This window comes from Tauraco erythrolophus, chromosome 12 (assembly GCF_009769465.1).
Source record: "Tauraco erythrolophus isolate bTauEry1 chromosome 12, bTauEry1.pri, whole genome shotgun sequence".
In the NCBI taxonomy this organism is placed as follows: Eukaryota; Metazoa; Chordata; class Aves; order Musophagiformes; family Musophagidae; genus Tauraco; species Tauraco erythrolophus.
In genome coordinates this window covers 8,286,849-8,312,659 of record NC_141476.1, presented here as the reverse complement: position 1 = coordinate 8,312,659, position 25,811 = coordinate 8,286,849, and the positions used below count along the sequence as shown (strand labels likewise).

The 25,811-nt window shown below is 44.6% G+C and overlaps 1 protein-coding gene across 1 annotated transcript in view; it reads left to right on the top strand.

The window, feature by feature from the left end:
• Positions 1-25,811, top strand: part of SYNPR (synaptoporin) — a 105,550-nt gene that overhangs the window by 75,388 nt on the left and 4,351 nt on the right. The window contains exons 3-4 of the mRNA XM_086619064.1: positions 1,683-1,807; positions 19,591-19,789. Coding sequence (XP_086475190.1) covers positions 1,683-1,807; positions 19,591-19,789 — 324 coding nt within the window. The remainder of the gene's footprint in view (positions 1-1,682; positions 1,808-19,590; positions 19,790-25,811) is intronic.

Here is a 25,811-nt window from a genome sequence, read left to right as displayed (position 1 = left end):
GATGAAGGAACACTATTCAAGTTATAGTAGAAACATTTATTTCATGACACATACTTAAGTCAATTCACAGTCAAGTTCAGCTTTCCTTTTTTTTAACGAGCTCAGCATGAAGAATTGATTCAATCAAAGTTTTTATTAACTTTCCTTATCATTGGGCACCTAAATACCTTTGCAAATCTATCACTGTTAGATATGTGATACGCCCTGGTTACACTGGAAGTGAGTAGCAGGGTGGGAATTTGCGTTATTCTCCGTTATTCTCTGTGCTCCATCGTGCTCAGCACATCACCCTGCAGCCGGGAAGGGTCTCCCTGCCTCAATGCTCAGGAGTCACTCCTGTAACCTGGCAGTGTCTGGGGAAAAGATGCAAACACAAAGCTGAAGTCCAAGAATGCTGCTGAAACGTCTGGCTTTGCTTGTGCAGTGAATTGGGAGAACTAAGATTAATGGTGTGTTTTGCAGAGTCTTGTGCAGCAAGGCTAGGTCTTTTTTTTTCTATTTATTATATTTCCACATTGCTTTTACTGAATCACTCAATCCTTTATTTTGCCATTACGTCTGCTTACTGTATAATTTTTTTGGTGTCTGAGAACATGTTTTCTTTTCCAGATGTGTGCACTGTTTGTTTCCTCTGGATTGCTGACTTTTAGCTGGTTTAATTGTGACTTGGATCAGGTGTTTATTTCTCATTTCCCATATCTGCCCCACTGTAGATCTTAGAGTAATTGTTAAAGCTGATGGAGCTACTTCAGAGCTACAGTGCTGTAATCAACAAAATCAAACCTGTCTTTTAATTTAGATTGCAACTGCATAAATAAACTGTCCCCATTTCTGCTCAGGGTCTTCCAAGGAAGCCTGCATCAATGATGTTTTAAGACACCCATGCCTGCTTCCAGTTACTGTGTTTGAACCCTTGATATAAATGTAAATGCTATCTTTGGCCTACACACTCTCTCCTTCACCTTTTTCTCCTGGAAGATTAAAGTGTGGTATGGGTTTGCATCAGAACTGCCTGAGCTCTTTGTTCCTGTCTGATTTACCTGAGTTTATCCTAAGTCTTGATTACTTTTTTTCCCTGTTTTGCTAAGTGTCAGTTTACTGCATCTCTGTATTCATCTTGGGTTATAGAAGTGATTTAGGAAAAATAATCAGAAAATTATTGTGGTTTTTTTCCAAGTCATACCTGAAACGGAAGAGAGGCAGCATGATTCTGTGTTTCTCCAAGTAATGGGATGGTGGCCACATGAACTGTCTTGATCTATTATTGCTACTCCTGGTTGCTTCTTATCAATACTTCTGCCAATGTTTTATTTGGGTTAAGACTGACTCATTATGCTCAGTCAATATTCATCCTTCTCTTCTTGTCCAAGCTTGCCTGCCAGTGGGATGATGGGTTGTGAATCCCAAATGGGGTTCAAGAGAGGAGGGGAGGCCTGAGATGCCTGGCACAGACAAATGGTGACGTTTCTGTCTGCGTGTGGCAACAGAGCTTCACGTTTTGCTGTTCTTTGTGTTTGGTTTCGGGAGGGGTGCAGGAGTCATAAATGGCAATGCCTTGAACGCATGGAGTGATGGATAACCTGACCCAAGGGGGCTGGTGCTGCAGCGAGAGCTGCTGGATGGATCTGCTTGTGGTGGTTGCTGAAACGAAGTAAAATAAAAATGTTGTTTGTTTTTGACAGCTTTTTGCAATCTTTGCATTTGCAACATGCGGTGGGTACTCTGGAGGACTGCGCCTCAGTGTGGACTGTGCAAACAAGTCAGAGAGTGACCTCAACATTGACATAGCCTTTGCCTACCCCTTCAGGTAACCCGCTTTGGCTCGTGGCGGTTCGTTTGCAGGGAGGCAGGCGCCCGGGGGCTGATGCAAAGCTCATTTTCAGTGGGGTTTCCCATCATTTATAGCAGCTTTTGATTAAGCACCAGTCTGGAGCTCCTGAATTCTCCTCACAGTGTTGTTTAGGCTCCGGGTGTGCAGGAGGAATGAGTTTGGCTAGACCTGGTGCGGATGGGGCTGTGGGAACCGTTGGGGAATGGGAGCTTGGCAGAGGAGGAGAGAGCAGTTGTGGGCAGGCAGAACCCCATAAAAGCCAGGACAGCTCAGGGGGTGGGAAACAGCAGGCAAGGAAAAAGAAGAAAAACACATTGGCCCAAGGGAAAAAATGGGCATAAAGTATCCATTAACTGTGGTGTAGCCATTAACTAAGCTGGAAATGAGGGAGGGTTCCCAACCGCTGGAGTAGCAAGGATCTGGAATAGGTACGTCGTGGGGAAGGGGGAGCAAAAGACAAAAGAAGTTGGAACCATAACTTTGAAGTGCCTTTGAAAATTTTAATAATTGCCTGTCTGCATCTCTTGGTGCCTGAATACTTTAAACCTTGGAACCTAGTAACTCAGGAAAACAGATTTTATGTTGTTTAAGTATGTCTGAAAGCTGTGGTGAGGTTAATATATATTTATATAAAAATGTTCATGCCGTTTAGGACCCTGCTTCAAAAGAACATCCACAGTCTTCTGTTTTTAAAGACGTCAAGTCCACTCTAGAAACCTTTCACTTCTGTAAAAGCGATTTCTTTAAGGAATTGAGATGATTAAGAAAAGAATGCATAATCCAGTCTCAAGTCTAGTATGCTATGACTCTAAAATTATTTTGCTTCCTTGGGAAATCACACACTGTTTTGCTTATGATTGCTATGCACAGACCAGATGTAATAGCATCTACTTCTTTAACATGTTCTAAATATAGCAGCTTCCAAACAGTGGAAACTGAATTTGATTCCTTGAACTGTTGTTCTTCCTTGACACACATTTATTACTCGGAAGAGGCACATTTCCTGGTATTACAAATGTTTGTTTTTTGTCTTGAACTTGTCTGCATTTTCTTTCATTTCTGCTTAGTATGCATGAGATAGATCCTGAAAATTGAGTTATGTGAATTTGTAATGTGATTCTCTTCCAAATAGGTCATTTCTCCAGCATTCATTACAGAATACACCCTACAGTAAAGTGCTTTTAATTTGCATGATTATAAAATAGTACTTTATATAAAAAGTTAATAAAATGGAGAGAAGTAGCCATCAAGTGTCTCCTGGTGTTTTACCAGGCACGTCATCCATTGCTTCTAGAAGGATGCTGCTGGATCTACAATTTCCCAGTCTTCCTTATTAGAAAACTGGAAATAATTGCTGGGTAGTTGTAACATTCCAGTTTCTTTGCAGAAGGGATCCAGCTGAGGCTATAGCTGGCCCTCGAGCTGTCTGGTGGCTCCCAGCTGCTCAGCATGCACAGATAGTGCATGGCATGTATGATGGGATGGCTGGCCACCTGGTACAAATATACCTGTAATTTGCAGGTGAGAAGGGAGATGATGCTTAGCTGGCTGGTGTTTTGGGAGAAGCATGAAGATGCTCAGTTTTGGTACAATTCAAAACTTTGTGTGCAAACTGAGGCGCGTGCAAAATGTCTCCAAAGGTGTACCGACTGCGTGGGGTGTAGCACCTGTGTGCCTGGAAAAGATAACCTGGTGCTACCTGTGGAACTGGGTGTCATTTTACTGTTTATTCTAAATATTCCCATGACTTCCTCATCAATTTGCACTTGTGCTTCTCTCCAGTGCTCCTTCTGCAAAATGGAGAGGAAATGCTCTAAAACCAGAAGTGAGCTTAGTTGGGAAAGGCAGTATCTCATATTTGAGCAGTTGATACCCTTGAAAAAAGCAGACACATTTTAAGTACAGGCTCCCTCATCAAGACTGTGATCCTGAAGCTTATCTGTCTGCATGGGCATGTAGGCCTTGTGTAGGTAGGATGAATCTCCAACCAATTGTCTTGCATCCAGGTTTTAATAAGTCCGTATTCACATGGCATCTTCCTTTCAAATGCCTTCAGTGTTCTGATTATTGGCTGACAGCTGGGGGAGGTGTAGGTGGAAGGAGAGATGCTGCGGAGCATCTGACACGGCAGTGCTGTTGTGGCTGTCAGCAATGACACTGAAGCAGTCGAATACTTGGGTGCTGCTTTTTGAGCTGCGCCTTCCAGCATGACTTAATGAAGAAAGGCACGCAGCCGTGCTACCAGCTGCTTTCGTTCCTGTTGCTGTGAGTCCGAGGTTTTTTTTTCTTCTCCTGGAAGTTGAACTGCTAGACCTTGGCTAGTTGATGTGTAAGTAAGTGTCAAGAGCTTGAAGCAAGTAAACACAATTGTAAGGCTCAACAGTACAGCTTGGCAAAGCAAGAGGACTTGGATGTTTTGGAAACGAGATTGAAGAAGCCTGAAAATGTTGCCATTAAAACAAGATAAGAACAAGGAGGGAGTTTTGCAGACTGAAACGAGGGACATCTCACTTGTGACCACATCCTTCTGAGGCTCATCACCTTAGTTAAAGAAAAGGAGGGCAAAACCAGTGCTGATGGGGTCTGGAGATGTGTGGCTAGGACATACTGATTGCCAAGGTGACTTAAAACTAGTGATTCATGTATCCCCAGACCAGTCCTGAACGTACTGAAGAAGCATTGCTCTCCACAGCAGGTAGCTCCAGATGCTCCTGCAAACCAAAAGGAACCTCTGTACCCTCTTTACTGAGATTTTGAGATTTTTCTCAGCTCCAACCCACAAGTTGCAAAAGTCTCCAGCAAACAATATAAATGAATTCAAGAGAAGTCATTAGTTCCAGCAGACAGGGAGTTTTGAAGGGTACAGCTAACAAAGATCAAGAAAGAATTAATATTAGTTTAAAGTTATGGTAAGATGATAGTTGTGCTTGGCTCCTGCATTATATTACTGCTGTTGTAACTCTGGCTGCAGGAACTTGTGGAGCACCAAGAAAACCCCCAAAGAAAGCTCCTGCACAAGGTGGTTGCTTCTCATTTCTGCTGGAATCCCATTGTCTTCCCAGTTTATTTCTAGACCTGGATTCGTTTGCCCTTTGAAAAGGGAGAAGTGAGGAAATATAGAGAAGTACATTAATCACTAGAGAAGCAATCTGGTGAAGTGGTGCTTATGCACAGCTGGGAGAAACAATGTCTCCAGAGAAAAGCCCATGTGGTGGGTACCTGTGTGGTGCTGTCGTGTGGCAGGAGTATGGGCAGGCAAAGCCACCCCCTGTCTGAGGGGTACCCAGTGCCGGGGCTCCTGCTCTGGGCTCATGCTGCTGGGGTGCAGTAATCATAGAGGGGTTCTCTCCAGCATCACTGCTGAGTGATTGAACCCAAATCTGGCTCCACCATCTCTCCTGGAATAGGAGGTGAGGTGGATGCTTTTCCCATCTACAACTACACCAAGTCATTTAAGCTTCCTGCAACCCAGAGCCATGACCCTGTAGTCCAAACCCTAATACCACCCCCAGCAGCATCTCCTGGAGCTCTGCCATGCTTTTCTACGTATCCTGCCAGAGTGTTCCAGGTCCAAGCTGATCTTTATAAGGCCATTTCAAATAATTCCCTGAAGTTTTCTCTGATTTCTTCTGCCTGCGTCTAGTTTTATCACAAAGGATTTCTTTACCTCTTCATGCTTTAAAATACAAACCAGCCTTTCTTCTGGATACTTGTATATGTATTTCAAAAATTTTACAAGTTCATATATGGAAAAAAACTTCTCTGGTCCCACACTAGCAGTTTTTCTGAGCATTGAGATCAGTGCTTGGTACAGTATCTATTGCAAATTTGGCACACATTAGGATGTTCATCAACCTGACCCTCACCCGAGTAATGATTCTTTGAGTGGGAGGAAAAAAAAAAAAAATCAGCATTTTGGAATTACTTGTTACTCTTGCAGTCCATCACCCTTTCAGATCAAATTTGTCACTCATCCAAGTGCCCTGAAGCAATATTCTTTTCTGTAGCGAGGGTCTTGGTGAAGGTCCTATTTGTTTGTTTATTTTCTTCTGATCCCAGCAACATTTTTATCATGTATTTTGCTATTCATTGGTTTTACTTTGGTAGTAAGTGGTTGAATAGTATACCTGCCATGCACATATTTGTTGCTGGTATTCATCATTTTAAGGTGTTTTATAACCAATCCTTCTAAAAGTAAACTATTTTCATTGCCAGCTCAGTTGTCAGGCTTGACTTACCAAGTCTGTACTGAAGATTTTTGCTATGTAATTGTTCGTGTCACAAACTTATTGTTTTTTCTTGTAACTGTCAGAGTTGCGCTGAAATGTCTGGACTTCAGTTACTGATTTAAATTAATCTTTGCATAGCAGGAATGCTCTCATGATGCTGTGCTGCACCAACAGGCAGCACACTGGCAGCCAGAGAGATTTAATAGATGATATCATCACCTGCTGCTTTGTGGTTCTCTCATTTCTGCAAGCCCCTGTCCTGGCCGAGGGAGGAATGCCTTGCTCAGACCCTGGCTGTAGGGTGATGCTGCATAGGAACTCTGGCAGGGGTGAGCACCAAGAGCAGAGGGGTTGGGCTGTCCGAGTCTACAGGGTCCTGGGAAGGGAGGAACATTTCAATACAATCCCATAACTGTGCCATCTGTTATGTCTTGAGGCAGATCCTGAACTAAAATCTCTTTGCCTTTAGCTTTTGGGGGTGCTTTAGCTCATCTTACATACACAGAGTATCCCCAAGTTAAACACTGCATAGGAATTCATGTAGAGTGTATCTTGCCTTTTCTTGTGGTGTTCATCCTGCAAGCTGCTTGGAAAATATCAGCCAGAGGACCATATGATTAAATTTTAAATGTGATCTCACCTAAGCCAATGGTTAAAGTGAGTATATGCCTAGGTGGCAGGTGAATTGAGCCACAGTTACTAGTGGGATAGAATGGGATTGCCTGGTGGTGCTGATGTGAGCCTGAAGAAAGAATATGTCTGTGCACCTTTGTCACAGCAAGGAGCAAAACAAATGTTGTTTTCCATTTTATTTTAAATCACCTATTAGTATCTTTCCAGTGTGCTAGTAAAACTGTCTCTTGAAGTAAGCTTTACTTCTGCAGGAAAAGGAAATTGTATTTTATGAGAGCTTTTCATTCACTCTAAACATCTCATTTGAATAAAGACATTCCCATTGAGCACACTTTAAAGTGTGCGGCTCATCTGCATGCGATGGGTAGGCTAGTCTTTCGTTTGAAATATGACAGCTGGATCTAAATTGCCTACTTAGAAGCTACAGATGATAATTAAGGAGAAAATAGCTAACTCTGTGCTTTGCAACTATCTTTCTTTGGAGAAAGCCTCTGTTAATACTAGCACATTTACTAGGTTTTTTGTTTTTTTTTTTTTACCCATTTGTAGTAAATCTTGCTTCAGAAATCAGTGGAAAACATTTTGGCCAAAAGATTATAAATGCCTATTATGCCTGAGAGACCAGGAACTGCTCTACCAGTTGAGGGTGGGAGACAGGAAGAAATAGAGTCATCTGGTTAGTTAAAGTCTCTAAGCTTCTTGCTTTATTTTGCATGTGTTCATCACACAGAAGATGCCTCTTCTGCAATGGCAAATTGTGGCCTCATAACACTTCTGTGGGTAGACAGAAGCAAAAGCAAGCCGGCAGAAGTTGCACTAGCTTCAGGTGTGCTCTGTGCCAAAATGTAGATGCCCCAGTTCCCAGGTGGATTTGGCAGAGCTTGCAGGAAGGTGAGAGGTGCTGGTTAAACTCTGCATGATCCATTCTACCTTAATGAAGTGAGAAATCTCCATCCCAGAACTCCTTAGATCGAAGTTTGGTGGCTTTTGAAAAGCTGTGCTTTTGCACAAATGAGAGTTGCAGGGATGATCTGGTGAAGTTCAGCGGCGAAAAGCACAAGCTGTGTGGTCACAGTGGTCCCTTCTGGCTCTGCAGTCGATCAGTCTGTGAAAGCTGCATCGATTTAGTCCCTTTTCTTGCCAATTTGTGACCACCTCATCTAGCACTGCAGATCTGGGGTTAACATCTGAACTGGGAAGGAAAAGCGTTCAATAATTCATCAGCAAAGCTGGAGTTTTTCATCAATACCCTGATTATGTAAACTGACCCTTTTGGATGGACACTAAGGGCTCAGTCATGGCTTTAATTATCTTCTTCCACAACAGTTTCAAACCCTGATCTCAGCAGTGCTTTTTATACCCAATTTCAGCCTTTGTTGAATAGATTTGCCTAACAAGGACTTCTAGGTTTTAACTACTGTTAGTGGAAACTGAAAATGATGCAAGTGAGGAGTCTAACGTTGCATGCTGCTGAGCAAAATTCAGGAGATAAATCCTTCAAGATAGAGATATCTTTAATTGTGACACTTTCACAAAGTCTCTTTGTATTTAATGTGACCTAATGGTGCAGAGCAGATGGAAGCATTAAGATGTATTTTTAATTGGGAAATAGAGACTTTTTTCTTAGTTGTGATTCATACATTCTGGCAATTTATAGGGCTGTCCAGAAAATTGCAGTTCCATTTTTTCAGAACCTTTTTTTTTCCGATAGAAACCCAGTAAAAAGATTTTATTCCTTAGTGACATGAATGCAAGAACTTTCTGAGCTATTTAAAGTATAGCCTCAGCACATGGCTTCCCTGGCAGTGAAGGCATCAGAGACCTTGATCAAGTTTCTGTACTGAAGCAAGTTCACGAACAACCTGAACATGGAGCTTTCATAGCCAAGCTGAGTGCTCTAATCAATGAGCTATTGGCTTAGTCAGAGCTGTTTGCTCTTACGTTGTCTCCTGGGCCAGGGAAAAGGTGATCCAGGTCTGCAGAATAAATACATTTCTTTTCAGCTTTGAATGAACAGAGTTTTTAATAGGAAAGAACATTTCACATTTTTGTAGCTAGATCTAGTTATTAGAGAGTGAATGCCGTAGTTCAGAGCCCTGATATGATTTTTGTTTACTTGTGCCTGGCTACACACTACTGAACTAATTAAAATCTGCAAATCAATGTTCTCCAGTGGCCATGGGTCTTCAAGAACCACACTGGCTCTGGGAATACTGTCTTTGGTTTTTCTCTCTGCTCCTGTGTGTCCTGTGGGATGTTTTTTCAGACCAAGAGGGTGGTAGAATGGGAGAAAATGTCTGTGCTTTTGTACTTGGACAGCTGTGGTCTGCAGTAGTGGTTATCTGTGAGTGCAATGTACAGTTTAATTCCTGTTGTTAGTGAGTTTGAAGTCTTTGCTGGTTTGATTAAAACAGATAAAAATAAGGATGACTTTGTGGCTTTTCTAGTTTTGAGTGCCTCTTCCTGACCCCAATTACAGTCTTCAAAACCCACTTTGTAGAAATCTTCAAGATTGGCAACCTGGCCAAAGAACGGTTATTACTGCTGGTTTGCACTTTTGTTCGCACTGTGGATAAATGGAAGGACCCTCCTCCCAGCAGTGAGGGTCTGGGAGATGCTGCCAGCCACTTGACGCTTTGTTCCTGCATGACATCTATAGAAAACCACCAGAAATCTGATACAGCCACATCTTCACCTTCTCTTTGAGGCTGACCTTGTGCAGGTGGTCCTTAGCAGAACCGATGCACTGTGTCATATGAAGGAAGAGATTGTCCACTGTCCCCACAACTTGCTAGCTGATGTGAATGGCTCAGCTTCTGTACCAAACTATTTTGTACACAGCCAAGAAGCCACAGCCCAAGGGTGGCTGGAGAAGTAGCAAAGTCTTTGCTCATTCATGCTACTGGTGTGTTGGACTGTGCGCAATGATGCACTGCTTGAGTTAGGTCAGAGAAGGAGGTCTGGCTGCCAGTATGTGTAAAACTGAAGTCTCCAGTCCTTTGCACAACCTGGGAGAGGCTGATTGCTCCAGCCAATATGCTTGTCATGGGACGGCAGCTCTGCAGACAAGACGACTTCTCCAGATGTTGAGGTCTTCTCAGTTGCTGCTATCCTCAGTGTTCTACTTTATAGTTTTTAATCCCTTAAGACTTGAAGCAAACACATCCTTGAGTGCTGAACCAGGGCCACAGAGGAGACTTGTCTTGCTTTGCAACTCTTCAGACTGAGCAGCTGTTGTCTTCTGTTACAAATGCCCATGCACAAATGTTGCATGAACACAGAACTCATGGGCACACAGCAGATTGGGAAGTCAATGGGGAAGGAAAGAGGTAGCAACTTCTTGGAGATGGTCTCTGCTGCACAGAAGCTAAAACACTGCTTCTTAAAATCTTTGTTAAATTGTAGAAGCTTTTCTTTTGGCACTCAAAGCAGTTGGATTCTTGATGAATTTGGATGGTATTGGCTTATTTTGCTTCATAAAGACTGTAAAGTGGAAGTCACTTTTGGATTTGTTAATGTATGCAGCTTTTTCCCAATTTGAATTTTTAATATATATTCATGAATAGTCTCTGCGGTATTGTGCCGTGATGGTGTTTTATCTGTGCCTGCCACAAAGGCTTTTTCTAAAAGTCAGGCTTTTTACAACTTCCCTTGCAAATTTCTTTTTGCACGTTTTCATGCTGCCAGTACAGAAGCAACTAAAGCAGAAGCCTTTTGGCTCTGCTTTGTTTGGCATTTGATCCCACGCCCCAGATACCGTGTGATGACCCAGCTAGGGAACAATCAAACACACGTCCTTCCCCTTTCCTCTGCTCCCAAATCTGTGTTCTCTGTGCAACAGCCCTGAAGGTTTCCCCAGGACCGTAGGGAACTGGATAAGTGAGATGTCTTTGGTCTCCTCCCATACCTGGCTTCCACGTGAATTTATTTGCCGAAGAGTTTCATGCAATATTTCTTCTTATTCAATAGGCTCTGGAGAGGGTGAGCATCCAACCCCATCCAGCACAGCCCCACTCAGTGAGGTATGTCTCACTGTCCTGTCTGGGTTCCCAGAAGCAACACTTCATGGGTTATTCAGTGAAGGTGCTGGCAGCTTGTTGGCAGGTCCGTCAGCAGACCCGCAGACCTCCCAGTACTTTGGGAGTTTCATTGGAGTCATGCCTTAAAACTCTACAGAGAACTTAATTTGATGGTGTTAAGTACCTTAGGACAATATAGTTGTGAAAAATATAGTTAAAATACAAAGTTAATGTTAAAATACAATACAAAGGAATAAATGTTGCTGCATCTTCTGTAATTGCTCTTGCATTTATCTCAGCTAGTCCTGGAGGTGATATCACTGCTTTCAAGGTTTATAGACCTAGATTAAACTGTATGTGAGCCCTGCTTCTCACAGGGCAAAGGATTTATGCTTTCAGGTGGTTCTATGCATGCATCAGGTGATGCCCAAGAATTTGGATTGATTTTATGTGGAGTTTGCAGCCCATATGATTGTGGAAGGCGAGGTGGGTTGGAGGTGGTGTGAACGCTCTGAAGCAATGCAAGCAGCAGCAGAGCGTGTTGGTGGGGTGCTCCACACAAAGGCAACTGCCCAGGGATTTGGTACACCCACTTTCCAAAAAACATTCTTATTAGATTCAATGACTGGTTTAGGTCTTTGCTTTGTGCTTTCTTTTGCTTATATCTCTAGATGTTTAGATCTAGAGATCTAAACTTTTCTCCAGATGGATGCTTTTGTTCTACTCGAACAGAGGCTTGTTAGTTTGGAAGCTGATTCCCATGTCTCTCTAGAGGAGAGGGCAGCAGGAGGGGCACCAGAGCTATGGGTACAGTCGGCATCTCGTGGTGGGACTGAGTAGTGTTGGACAGTTGTGTGTGTGTGGCAATGCAAAGACATGCCTGTGGCATTTCCAGGCCTCCTAACTTGCATTGTTCCACAAACATGATGACTTTTTAAAAGATAATCAAGGGTTATCTTCCTTCAGAGATAGCAGCTAAGCTTCCTAGTGACTAGGAAGCAGTTCACCCCAAGAAAATAGCTCAGTGAAGCAAAATTGGAGAGCAATGCCACCGATCTGTACTGTGAGCAATGTAAGTGCCTAATCTGAGAAGATATTTGGGTTTGTAAAGACCAGTGGAGCATGTCTTTGAGTGCTGTGCTCAGTTTGCACAGCAAGGAAAAGTGTGTGTTTCCGAGAAGAGCTGTGAAAATAACTCAGGAGATAAATCTGGGTCTGGATGTAGGCTTGGAAGTGGGGTTGGGATCACCCACTCAGCTTTCCAAGTGCTCCCGACGGCGTGTGTTCTATAATGAGCCGTTTTATTTCTTTTTTGGTGTTACGGCAGAGTACTAGGGTTGGCGTTACTGTTACGTGCACAGTCTGGGAGGTTCATTGCTACAGCTGGCACGCGTCCGGGATGTTTCTTCCTCCGGGAATGTGACGAAGCTCTTGCGCAGGCTGATTTCCAAGAGCTTTGTGAACACAGTCACTGGGAGCGAGTCCTGCGAGAGGGCTCCCAAGCTATGGATGTGGCACTGGTGTCCTCTCCCCACCACCCTGAGGTTGTCCCTATTCCAATGTCTTTAGACCCCATCCTCAAAAGGGTTTTATAGCTTCTCTTCCTGGAGACCTGAGCACCATGGAGGGTCTCTGACTTGCTGTGTTAATGGAGAAGAAATGTGAGGTGGAGAGGGATGGAGCAGAGGATGTGCGTGTTGCGATGGTCTGGGTAGGCATTGCAGCATGCCTGCTCTGAGCTGGGAGAATTACCACCTCTCCCAGCACGCCACATGCAATGTGGTGTGTTGAGACAGCAACTGTGGCTGACAGCTTGTCCTATTAAAAGCAGTCCTGTAGGAAAATAGTATTGGCCAAATGTTTGCACAACAGCTATGTGCGAGTGAGGGCTGGGAACCTGACAAGTTAAGAAATTGAAAATGTGAAAGGGGGGAAATATTTTCAGTTATTTTGACCGGACATAAACCAAAACACAGTATAGGTTACTACAGCTTTCCTAGTCAGCTTCCCAGCAGCACCTTCTGGGGTTTTTTGGTGATGCTGCTCTGGACATGCATTTGGATAGGTGTAAGCTGCTGAAGGCAGCTGTGACAAAGTGGAGATCTTGAGGATGTTCAAATGTCCTGGACAGGAGTTAGGAATAAATGTTTGCAAGATGAAGTATGTATTTGTGTGAAACTACTGGTAGTGTTGAATAATTCTAGAGACATATGGGCTTTGGGATGTTTTTTGGAAGAAGCTGAGAGATTTTATTGAGAAGACAGAAATTCAAAGTGAAATACTTTCAAATATTCTTTGATCGGCAAACTAGAAAGCAAAGAAGCAAAAGACCAAGCTTGGATTGCTGAATCAGCTGGAGAATTATATTTTTGTTTCCTACCTCCAGAGAAAAATCAACTGATTTCATAGGGATAGATATGTGGTACAAATTAATGTGCTGCTGCTCTGGAAGGGGAGGAGAACAAGGAAAGGAGGGTACTGAAGGCACCTTTGGATGCTGGAGAGTCTGGAGGGGATATTGTGTTTAGGGGCTGGTAAAGTGAGGTACAGAGAATTGCTGGGACAGTTAGGAAATATTGATGAGCACCTCAGGTTCTAACGGCTGTGTCATATGCTGCACTGGGATGGGCATCGTGGCAGCTGGGCAGTGAGAAAGGTGGGGGACGGGAACGCTCAAGTAAATGGTAAATTCTTCATCTTGGGAAAAGAGCTGTCAGAGAGCAAGTTTGAGGGGAGAAACAGTCTTGTCACTGCTACCAAAGGAGTGGAAAACTGGTTTTGCCAGAACATCGCAGGTGCAAAAGGGCCAGGGAGCAGTCGCCTCTGTGGTACCTGCTGTCCTGCTCCTGGGCCAAGCCCATCACTTCCCTGCAGCTGCCCAGGGCTCTATTAAAGTGTCAGCTATTGTACTTTGAAGGGCTGGAGAGGGCTTCAGCATTAATGACTTCAAGCAGATGAAATGCAGTATTAACAGGCTGGTTGCCTCAAAAAGAGACTGACTTCAACAGCTTGAGGATGCTTGTGTGCAAAGATTCAGATCCTATGGGAATTACTGCGTAATGGTTATAATTAGCAAAAAATGTGGACCGAGGGCAACTATTTAGCAGTGGCTCCCTCTGCAAGAGTTCATGGTATGTATGAGAGCTTGTAGTGTGGCTTCATTGCTGCAGGGTTCTTTCCCCCTCCCATCAGGAGTCTGTCCTTGGAGAGCAGATCTGGGGTGGGGAGGAGGAGAAAGCCACAGAGCTCAGCTCCATCCAAGCTCTCCAAGGCTGGAAGGGAGCCCGGTCCTTGGCAGATAGTCAAATTTAGCACTGAACATGCAGGGATGCCCAGCACTGGGGGAAATGGTCTTTGCAGTGAGGAACACTGTGTGTGTTGCTTCCTCCTGGAAAACAGGCTGTGAAGAGTATTGGAAGAGTCAATGGACCTCGATTTCATTAAAGAAAAGACCTTTCTTTCTCAGGCAGGTTTCTACTTTTCACCTATTAAAGGTCACTTTTAAAGTATTTTTCTCCATGTAGGTAATCTTTCTTAGGTAAGTCTTACGGGAATGATGAGCCCTGCTGTCAGAGGAAAGGCTCCCATTTATTAGTGTTCTTCCACTAAACCTATGGAAAATCCATATTCAGCACCTCTAGAAGGGCCATTTGCCCATGGACTGGCTGGCTGGAGACACCGGTGTGAAAGCACATCAGCATAGTCCTCTGAAACGAGGGAGCCGTGTTGTTTCCAGGAATAACTAAAAGAAAAGCCTTTATTTTGTATCCCAGAGGAAGGAAGACGAAAACTCTGTCATGTTCTTGTGCCTTGACAGAGCAGTTTGACTTGCTAAGGGGCCCTGTGCATTTCAGCATTTCGCTACTGTATCTTGAAATTTCTTTTTTCCCCTCATTTTGGAGATTATCAGCCAAGATAAACATTTCACAACAAATTCCTCCATGAGCGCTACCTGCAGGAACTAACTGCCAGTGGTGTGTTTCTCTCATTGCTTTGCAGGCGGTAAATCCCATTGACAGTTTGACTACCAGAAACAAGTGAGGGGGAAATAAAGCCCAATGAAAGGATAATGGATCTTTGCATTTTTGCAAGCACGTGCGTGGGTGTTGCAGATTTTGCTCAAGCATGTCATAGACGGGTTAGAGGGTGGATTACAAGATGCTATTTTCAGAAAATAGGACAACCTGCCAAAACAGATAGCTTTTTCTTTTTTTCTGCCTGTTTTTCTCCACGTCCTAGTAAAGGAATGGAGAAACACTAACCCCCATTGAGAATTTTTGGAGGCAGAACATTATCTGTTGTTAATTAATCCAGGCACGGATCAAAGCCCAGGAAAGGAAATCTGTGCCAGTTCATCACTAATAGTTGAGCGCATAGTTGCTGTTAATTGCACGTTCTGCTGGTTTCAAGTCTAAGCCCTGTGTGCGTTGCTAAAGGGGGAGGTTTCATGAGTCAGACGAGATTAAATCACTTGGTGCACGCTGTCCTGCTTGGCCTCTTCTGTGTCCGCTGGGGGAGCGGCACACGGGACAAGAAGGGTCTTTGAGGTGGTTGGCTCTGACCGTTTTTGTGCTCAAGGATCATCAGGTGGACTGGGCTGCTTGAGTGGGGGGGGGGAAAGGGCTATAATTAAAAGCAAATTGTGGCTTGAATATTGTACTAAGGAAGTTCAGGAAAGAAAGACAACTTCACATTTACATGGAGAGAGCACAGCTTCTGCTCCCCCGCACACTTGTAACAGCTGTAGCTTTGTTCGGCGTGTCTGGCTTTGTGTATTGTTTTCAGAGCAGGGGTAATTAGTGTCTGAAAACGTAACTGCTCTTTGCTACTGCAGAACAATGTAAAAATCTTTTTTTTTTTTCCCCTGTAAACCATTCCTGCCCTCTTTTGATCTTGTCAAGCTCAACAATACGGCTGTCTTGTCTTGTTTCCCACGGCAAGGGAAAGTTTGCCAAATGGTAGAAGAAACCTCAGAAGCCCTTAATTGTTGTGACTTCATCAATGAAACTTAACTGCCTTTGGTGGACTTACTTCAGATTCAGGGGAGTTTGGGGGAGATCAGACCTGGTTGGCTTGGCTGTGGTGGCTGTTGTTAACAAACAGACCCAACAGGCGGAGGGGACGGTGTCAGCAGCAATGAGCAGTGAGGCTGACCATAGCTGAGTGGGGGGTGCAAGGTCATGTTTCTGAGTCATCACTTTTATTTCTGAGTTAATAACAATACTTAGCACAATACAAGGCAAAAAGCACCAGCCAGCTCATTTTTAGAGGAACTTGGTGGGGGCGGGAAGGTTTTTCATTACTTTTTTCCCTAATTAGGTAAATTTGTTACTGAAATGTTCCTTATTTGTGTTGTCCTTCAGTGAGTGAAAATCACTTCTGCTAAGGTAGCCCAACAGTATTGCTCAGATGTTAACAAAGTGAGAAGGGTGTGATTGCAAAGGGTCACTCTGGGGCTCCTGATTGCATTTAGGAAAGGGAGAGGCAAAGGTGAAATGCAGGGATGGTGCTGAGATAGAAAAGCAGCAGAAGGGAGACACAGGCCAAGGATCACTTGAAAGAAACGGTGGGGTGTAAAGAATGAGAGATAAGAGAAGATGAAAAAATAATAAATAAGTCAGAGGAAGTAAGAGGCAAAACAGGTAGAATTACATCAAAAGTGGGAGGCAGAGGCAGAGGCAATTAATTTTTTGTGAGTCATCACCAAGCTGTCCTGCCTCCAGAAATGCTGACTCAGCAACTTCGGTGGAAAAATCAGAGCTTTCTCTCTGATGCCATTCCAGATCAAAGAGGTTTCGATTAGTGAAACTGGATTTTCTGTCACTGACCCTCCCCTGCTTTAGAGAAACTTTTCAAATGTATCTTGCAAAGTCAGCATCCACCCGAACCACCCCAGGGCTTGGCTCACCTGCCTCTTCCCTGCCACTATTCTCTTCCCAGGTGTGAGTCATGGTCTATTTTGGGTCTCTTTACACAACTGGCATCTCGGTTGTCTGGACAGAGGTGAGGTGGCCACAAGAGGCTCTAATTACCGCACATCCTCTTGGAGGCTAGGGAAATCTGAAAAGAAAAGCAAGCGAATAAAAATAACTTGACGGAAGAAGCCGCCTGTGATCTGGTATCCCTGACGGATGCTTGGCCACAAAAGCACTGCTGGGAAGATATGAGTTCAATGTTAATATAATATATGAACTTTTTTTTTGGCTTATCATGATTCAGAACTAAGGTGCAGTCAGGAAAACAGGCAATAGAAAAGGAAAGTGGTCTCAGTTACTTTACCATGTTGCAGTAGGGCTGGTGGGCTGGTGGTGATTAGACTGGATGGGGCTGTAGTGACTGATGCCAGTCAGAGGGGCCCGGGGTGGGCAGCAGCTCCCAGTCTAAACCTTCGCAGAAACATTCCTTAAGTTATTTCATCTTTGGTATGTCCAGGAGTTTGAACTGCTACTTGCAACACCATACTTTGCCCAATGTTCTATTTCAGTACTCCAGGGGAGAAAAAAACCAAACCAACATCCTAAAGATGTGTTTTACACAATAAAATGTATGTAGAATTGCCTTGTTCTTTTTTTTTTTTTTCCCCAAGGCAATTGGATTGTATTTAATGTAGCTCAGCCCAGTTCCACAGTGCTTGTGCAAGTAGTGTGAGGGCCAGAGCAATTCTCTAAAGCCCATTTGCAGTGTGAGGTGGTGACATAAAACTGTGGAGCTCCCACCATGGCAGCAAAGCCTGGCTTTCCTGCGAGGGGCTGGAGCCTTGTCGCTGTGCTCAGCTGGAAAAGCAGATACCGCAGTGGGGCCCTTAAACAGCTGTGGTACCTGAGTGTTCAAAGACATTTTGTGGTTTGGAAACAGAGTGGTGGTGGGGAACCCAACCAAAAAAAAAACCCCACAACACACCACCAAAAACCAAATCACCACCCAATCTTTGAATGCTTTTGTGTTGAGTTGCAAAGTTTCAGGTGTTTGGAGGAGCCTGGGTCTGCCAGTGGATGGGAGCACAGGGTGGTCACCAGCTCTGCACACCACCATGGGTGTCCTCCCTGCCCCATGGGCTGGGTGGGAGGTGAAACCTGGCTTGAACCCCCAGCCTCAAGCCCTGCAGTAAAGCCAGGAGCTGAGCAGAACTCTGGGCACAGGCTCTGGCTGCATGGTGTTGCCTTCCCCTCGGGAAGGAGGGATGTGGTCAAGTTTCTTCCTGATCCAAACTCCACAGAGGCTGCCACTGTTTTCAAGGGGTTTTGAACTGGGTTCCCAGTTTTGTTCTGTGTTGATACAGCATCCAAGCAGCTGTGCGTGAGGAAAGCAGAACAAGCTTTCTTTTCTGACCATGCACATCATGCATTTCCAATCTTTCCATAATCCTAGCCACTTTCTCTCCAGGCTGCAGAATTGGCATGGCAGACACTAGGACATCTTCCCTTTTTTTCCCCTTTAGGAAAGAGAATAAGCCCTGACAAAAGGTGTGTGCACACGGATGCCAGGAAGCTTTGAAACCGAGTCAGGAAACTGTCTGATCATGAGTGTTAGAGTCTCTCTCGTGTTCAGTTTTCATCAGACTGTGCTGTGTTTGCGTAGGGGAGGCGAGTCAGCCGCTGCTCATCTCCGCAATCTCGGCAGACGCGGTTCTTGTTTTCATCCCACCACCACTATAGCGACGGAAGCTCAGGGAAGAAAATGCCTGAGGCATATAACCGGCGTTGTGCATCAACTGCTGATGAAACGCTGCTGCCTACGCGTTCGGGTACATTTAGTTTGGACCAGGAAAAGCAAAATGTCATGCAATCCTCTGATGTCCATTGATCCGTCTTCTGTGATTTCTACTGCGGGTACTTTGTTTTCCTCTAGGGACCTAACTTTTTATTTAGTCATATATTCATGGCTGCTGCTGCCGTTGGCTCGCTGTTGCGCACATTAATTGCCCTTGAGCAGAGGAATGTCTCCCAGAAGGCCTCATCCTTTCTCTGCACCAGATCATAACTTCTTTAATTGCTGCTTTTAACTTGCTGTTGGCTTTGTCCCCTCTCTGCGCAGAGCAGAGCAGCATGATCTCCCATCGGGCCCCTGTCCCCACTGATACTAATCTGGGCCATGCAACAGGACCTGCCAAAATACCCCCCTCCAAGGACTCCCTTTCTCTTTCTGAATCAGAAATTAAAATTATTAGAGCAAAGAAGGGACTGGCAGGAGGTGCCAGACAGAACCACAAATCCGCTAGCTCAGTTGCCGATTGCAAATGCTGCGTGAGTACGAGGTTAGGGCTTTGATTACCTAAACCAGGGCATGCAGACTGTTTCTTTGACCCAAGTTGTGTATTTCTGAGGCAGTTTGGTTTTAAAAGCTTTTAGAGGCACTAAATGGCTCACAGCCCCATGGACTAACAGCCACAGGTAGCTGTGCACTAAGCTATTTTATGTAAGGAAGTTGTGAGCTTCCAAACACAGGTATCCCATGGCCATAATAAAGAAGATAAGACCTCTTTTCTGTTGCCTTGATTGTAAGAATTCGAAAATCAAATCATTTCTCATGTTATCCTTTTTCAGTTGTTGCCATGGCAAAACCCCAGAGAGGAAGGGGAGGGTGTTGTACCAAACCACTGGAACATCAACTTTTCTCTGAGATTGATTAAAAGATTGATTAAAATACATGTTCAGGTCCTTGGTCTCACCTAGACACTCAAATGGAAGTAACCTCACGTGTACAAGCAGCTCTGAAGAGCACAGCCCTCAAGACTACTTACAGGGCCAGTTATTCAAGCAGGAGATCACTGTGCATCAGGAATGAGACAGGGAGACAGAGCTAATGTGTTTATATCTTTATTCAGGTAACGATTTCCTTTTTCTATGCTTCACCCGCTACTCTTTGGGATGTTTTCCAGGTTGCATCAAGTGAATTTCGATGCTCCTACTTGTGAAGGCAAGCGCCGAGAGAAGCTCTCCTTGATAGGGGACTTCTCCTCTTCGGCGGAGTTCTTCGTCACCATTGCAGTCTTCGCTTTCCTCTACTCGCTGGCTGCCACCGTGGTTTATATCTTCTTCCAGAACAAGTACCGTGAAAACAACAGAGGGCCTCTAATTGTAAGTGTGCATTTGCAGTGTTTCCAGGCAAAGGTCTTCACCTCTTGCGGTTTTGGTGGTTGAGGCTGTGGCATGGTCTGGGAGATCCAAGTGGCCCAGTACCCAAAGCATCTCTTCATTCACCTGTGGTTTTTTATCTCACTGGTGATTTAAACTTTCAATGTTGAGGGTAACAGAGACTATGTGTGGGTGGAGTTCAGTCTTAATCTTGTATATACTTGTGGGATTCTCCACTTCTCTCCCACTGCTTGCAGTGATGATGTTCATGCAAATAATGAACATGTAGCTGAGTGTTTGCAGGGTTGGGGTCCAAGCCATGTATCTGACAGAAGAGCTTCATCAGTGGAGAAAAAAGGGAAGAGGAAATCTTAGACATCATCCTAGCAGAGAAATGAGACCATGCCTATGGGAAGCCTAGCCAGGGAAATTGCTTATTGCTAATTACTGCAGGGTTCAGCCAAATTGTTTTGCTTTGGAGAATTATGTGGCTGGTTTTCCAGTATTACCCTGAGCTCTGAGCACATTTGTGTCTCCGCTGGTTTATGTGGCTTTGTATTTTCCAGTTATCATTCTAGGCACCCATCAAGCCGTGGCTGTTCATGCCTTTATTTTTCTTTTTACTGATTCCTGAAGGCTTGTGATAAAAAGCAAGTGCCGTTGTGCATTCGTTTTCTTATAAATCAAGACCGTAAAGCCAGCGACAGCTATTTTGTTCTAGATGTCTGTTACCTGTCAGTGCATCGTGCCCCGTGATACACCCCTTGGTCTTGCTGGGCAGCTGTGTGCCTGTCCTCTGCTGCACTGGATTCAGGTCAGGTCTCTGCTTCTGCAGGCTCTAGGGTGGCCTTGCACGCTCCCTTCCATGGGGAACGCTCGCCTCCATGGAGGATAAGGGTATACTAAGGTAGAGGAAATGTTTCCCTGAAGTCTTGGTGTGAAGAACAATTCAACAGGAGGACAGGGAGGAGTTTAGTGAGGACCAACATAAAGAAAGTGTTAGTTCTGGCTTTAAGAAAAATCTAAAATTTATGATTGGTGGAAACCAGATGTTTCACTGAGACTTGTGCCTTAAATGACTGAAAACCACCAATAAAAAGCATCAGGAAAATATAGTAGCAAGGAAAATAAATCATCAACACAGAAAGGCTGTACCTGTTAAAGGAAATAACTACAGTAACAGTAAGCAAAAGGTTAAACTGTAGGAAGGTAATCTTAGCAGCATGGGGTTTTGAGGGAAAGATTCTCCTGCTGCAAGGAGATGTGAGGTGTTTTATTTAAGTTTGTGTCATTCAAAACTGCTGAATTGTTACAGAAGGAAAAATTATCATTCCACATCAAAGGAAATTAATCGTCTCCATTTCGGGGTTGTTGGGACCTTTCCTCTCCCTAGAAAATGATGAGGAAAGGAGAAATCTTCACAGAGGAGATGTAGAACAGGCAAGATAGAGGAGTCCCTAAAGAAACAGTAAATAAATAAAGTGCCTTGCTTCTGCTTGATTCAGTTGATACCAAGTAATATCTCATTTCAAACTGCCTCATCAAAGGATTAGTCGCAGAGATATAGCATTTTAATTTTCTTGCGTAAAATAATTCTTTTTTCTGACCAACTATGTTATTTTGTGTAGCAATAGAAAAAGGAAAGAAAGAAAATGATACTAATATGTCAGATTGTGATGTGGCCGTTTGCCGTTGTCCAGGACTTCCCTGGTGCAGCTGCTGCAGTTGTGTTTGTCACAGGATGGACGGTGCAATCCGCCGCAGCATTAACCTGGCATTGATTTAATTTGTCCTGTGTAATGGATTGTAATTGAATCTACAGGTTAAATTTAACTGGTGTCTGTTACCAACACCACTGTTTGCAATTTTCCAGTCTTTAAACCACACCTAAATGACCTTATTTGTTCAGAATATAAAGGTGCTTCTGTGTGTCCTGCAGCAAAAATAGCTCCTGCTGGTGAGTGGTGGTGGGAAGTGGCTTAGGGTTATGCTCAGCTTATGCCTGCCCTGGCCACATGCTCCAGCATCAACTCTGCACTGCCAACTCCCTTGTGGTTTGTATTTTTAGGAAAAAAGACCCTTTTTCACATGGATAACATCCCTGCTGGTCTCTGCCCAGGGCAAAGATTGCAGCATCACAGCCGGATTGGGATGGGGTGTGAGTCCTGCTGTGCAGCAGAGGTGTAGGGAAAGCACTGAGCCCCAGGCAGACAGCAGGCAAGCAGCTGTAGGCAGGAGGAATTCAAGGGTCAAGGGAAAGTCGGAGTGAAAACCAGCTTCCCACGGCTGCAGGGTTCACCTGAGGGACGGAACGCGTCATGCCAAGGAGGTGGGCGATGCATCCTCCAGCTCTGGGCAGACGCTGCGCTGAGCTGACGTACCCAGCGAGATCACAGCATGTATCAGATCAGATGTGTGAGTATGTCTCATCCTGGAGGCTGTTCCTCCCAAAGAAAAGTGCTGCAGAACCCTGGGGTGCTTTGTGCTGCCTGGGGTCCCGCCAGCAGTCACTCGGCACATGTGGGTGCAGGAGGCAGGGCTGTCCCCGTTCCTTCCTCGGCACCCTGTGTCACACACCATTTCCAGACGACCAGTTTTTTGCCTCTTCGTGAAGAGTTAGAAAATGATAGTTTCGTCTGTCCTTGCTTCTACTGCAGTGCCTGATCACAATCTCGTATTTAAAACCATTCCCGTTTTAAGCCTTGTACTTCCTCTTGGCTTGATATTTGCTCAGTCTGGGATGACATCTGCCTTTAAGCGGCACCCTCTCGGAGCTGGCTGCCTTTCCTCCTGACAAATTTTCAGGATTCGAAAAAAAGAGTATGACAGGAGAAGTGGAGAGAGAGGGGAAAAAAAAAAACCTTACACTTGAAATGTTATTTTTTTTAGAAAAAAACTTGCACAAGCAGTCAGAGCACCATCAATGCATTACCAACTTGCAGTGGCCTGACTGGGTGCAGAATATACAATTATAAAGAGTTTAATGACCACTGAGTCGTGTGAAACTCGCAGAGAAAATGTCAGTCACAAGTGTTTCGAGTTTATCTTGTTTATACAAATATAGGGAAACCCGACTGCATGTGCTGGGATCTCAGCGAAGCATCAGTTTTACTGTGGAAAAATATTTTAACGTTCAGTGTGAAATGAGATATCATGGCAAGGAAATATTTCCAGTAGGAGAAGCTGTTAACTCCTTCTGCGGCTGTTTGGATGGCACCGGCATGTTTTACTCACGGTGCAGTGAGCTGTGTCTATTGCTAAGATTGCTTGACACGTTTTGGGGCTAAAAATCTTCCTTTTGGTCATGGAAGGCCCCGGTTGTGCTACCCATCCGTGGTGGAGGGTGGGAGTCAGCCCTGTCCACGGGGCTGTCAGCAGCGAGCCCTTGCCATGTGTGCCCTCACCGGCTCCATGGAGAGATTGTTCAGGAGAGGCTTCATGCTAGGTGAATAAACCTAGGATAAGACCTTGGATTTCCAATTCCTAAAGGAACAATAGGCAGTTTACCAGGGATTAAATACCTAATAGATATGTGCATCATCTTCGAGCTTTGCAAACCACAGCTGTGGTTTTAATTTCATTGCAAACTCCTGCCCGATGCATGTGTACAGCGAGGAGCTGGGGGCTTACCTCGATGGTTACAGCGAGCACAAGCCAGCTTCTCAAATGACTGATCAGGGCTCAAGAGCCAGAAACATTTTAAAGAAATTAATTGGAAATGGTGACTTAGATTTTAATGAATGCGATGCACAAAATCTCACCGGTTTTCAGTATATCTGTGTCTCTCAGACCAACCCGAGATGGTTTCCACTTGTGTAACACCATGTAGGAGGCGTTGCTGGCTTGCAAGGAGAGCAGAGATGAGCTGCACCTTGAGACTGTCACCCCAAGCACCCCTGTCTTGATGCCCTGCTTCAGATCTATGCGTTTGCAGCTGCTTGTGAGCTGAGAGTAACTGACCCAACAGTTAGACTTGCACTGAAGTTTCAGGGGATCAGGAGCAGATGCTTCCATGTATCTCTGGAGTGGGAAAATAAAGGAAAGAATAGTCACGGGCAATGTGTATCAGTAACCTGTCACTCAAACTTCTTACTTTTTCCATAGTTTCTATACCCCGTACGTACTCTGTTTAAAACCCACACTCAAACAACTCTGTACCTTCAGGTTTGTCTTTCAGAAGTTCTAGAGAGGCAGTGGAAAGCCACATGCATTCATGTATACCTATAAATCACTTTATTAGTATTCCAATCAATTAATATAAAAGCATAAAATTATTTGGCCAAGAAAAGTGACTGACACAGCCCTGAAAGGAGATGTTTCATTTTTATAGTGATTACTTGATAATCTCATTCTTACAGTGCATAAAGATGCTTATATGTAAGACAATGACATCTTTTCTTTGCATCTGGAGTCCTGTGAATAATGATATTAAGCAGAAAGACATTTGGTTCTTTACGTATGCTGCAGACCAAGTGAGTTAAGTACCCTCCTAGTTGGGCCTTTGGAGGTATCTTTGATTAAACATGTTTTATTTCCTCCCCTCTGTCTGGCTTTTTAGAAAAAGCTATCTAGAAAAATATAGGAAAAGAATAAAGAGCCATCTGTAAAAACAAAGACTGAATCTTTTGCAGCTAAAAAATGAAATTATGAATAACCTGAACAATTCTTTGCATTTCAAAGAGCTGTTTCAGCCTGCTTTTGTCACCTCCTTTTTGAAACACAAGCCACAGTGACCTTGTGTACACGCTGGTGCCTCCCAAAGGGCTCCGCACATCCCTGCCAGAAGAAAGCTTGCAAGGCAACACACGTTGCAAGAAGCGTGTAATTCTTTCAAAGCTTCATTCTGCAGAAAATCTGAGGTGGGACCGTGTTCAAACCAAAAAAGAGCTAAAATGCCACCGTAGGAAGGCGTTTGGTGCCTGCAGCAACCTGCTGTTGGCCACTTTCCTGGGCTGGTGCCGGGGCTATGGCTCTCACTGGGATGGTTCTTGAATTTTCAGGTTGGTTGTGACTGTGAAAGCAAATTCTGTGAGCGATTTGCCCCTCCTGGTGTAAAAAAATCTCCCTCTGCTCTTGTGTGGCTGTACATGAAACCTGTTGGCAGTGCCGCTGGGCCAGGCAGGCTCTGGCCGGGAGGGTTTATAGGCTCTGGCGGTTGAGCAGTTGCTCCCTTGTATGCTGTAAGCGTACGAGAGGGTTTTGTCAAATGAAAAGGTTTTGTAGCATGAGCATTAGCGGATGGAAACGCCTGCGGAGAGGCACTGAAAGCCCTGCGTGGAAGCCAGTTACGGGGCCGGCAGCTGCGGCTCGGCGAGGGAGGAGGGAGTACGAACACAGCAGGGGTGCTGGGTGCCCTCTGGCCGGGCCGGAGCTGGGCTTCTGCATGTTTTCAAACGTAACAGCTCAGGGCCATTGTGCCAAACTTGGACCACGCTGGCCAGGACGGAGAGTAGGGCATGACGAGCGCATGGGGACATGTGTGTCACGGTGCTCCAGGGGTTGCTGAAGCCACCGACTGGCTCAGAGCACATTAAACGTGTCCCGTTTCCCAACGAACAAGCAGCTGCTGCAGATGCTTTTGGCTGGGTGAGATTGTGCTGGCCACTGGGGGATCCGAAACTGCGCTCGAGAGGCTAAGGCGACTGTAAGTGACTGCTCCCTCCAAAGATGGGCATTTTGTAAAAGCCAGTAGCTTGATAGCAAGGAGAAATGATTCAGTTACCATGAAAAAAGAAAAGCCATTCACAGTTCTATTCTAAAACATATAATATATAAAATTGTTCCAAGTAGGCATTTTTGGCAAACTCAGTAATAGCAAGTTTCAACTTGAAAAAGGCAGCAAGAAATTTTATTTTTTTTTTTGTTACACATACTTGAGGCTCTTAAAAACTCCCTTCTTGGATATTCAGCATATTTTAAATCTAGTTTTCTGCTTTCTCCTACACATTCCTATTTTGCCTCCTTCCCAAAGGCACCTGTAGGCAGACCAAAGTATCTCAGCTGAGATCTGAGAAAGAAACTTTGC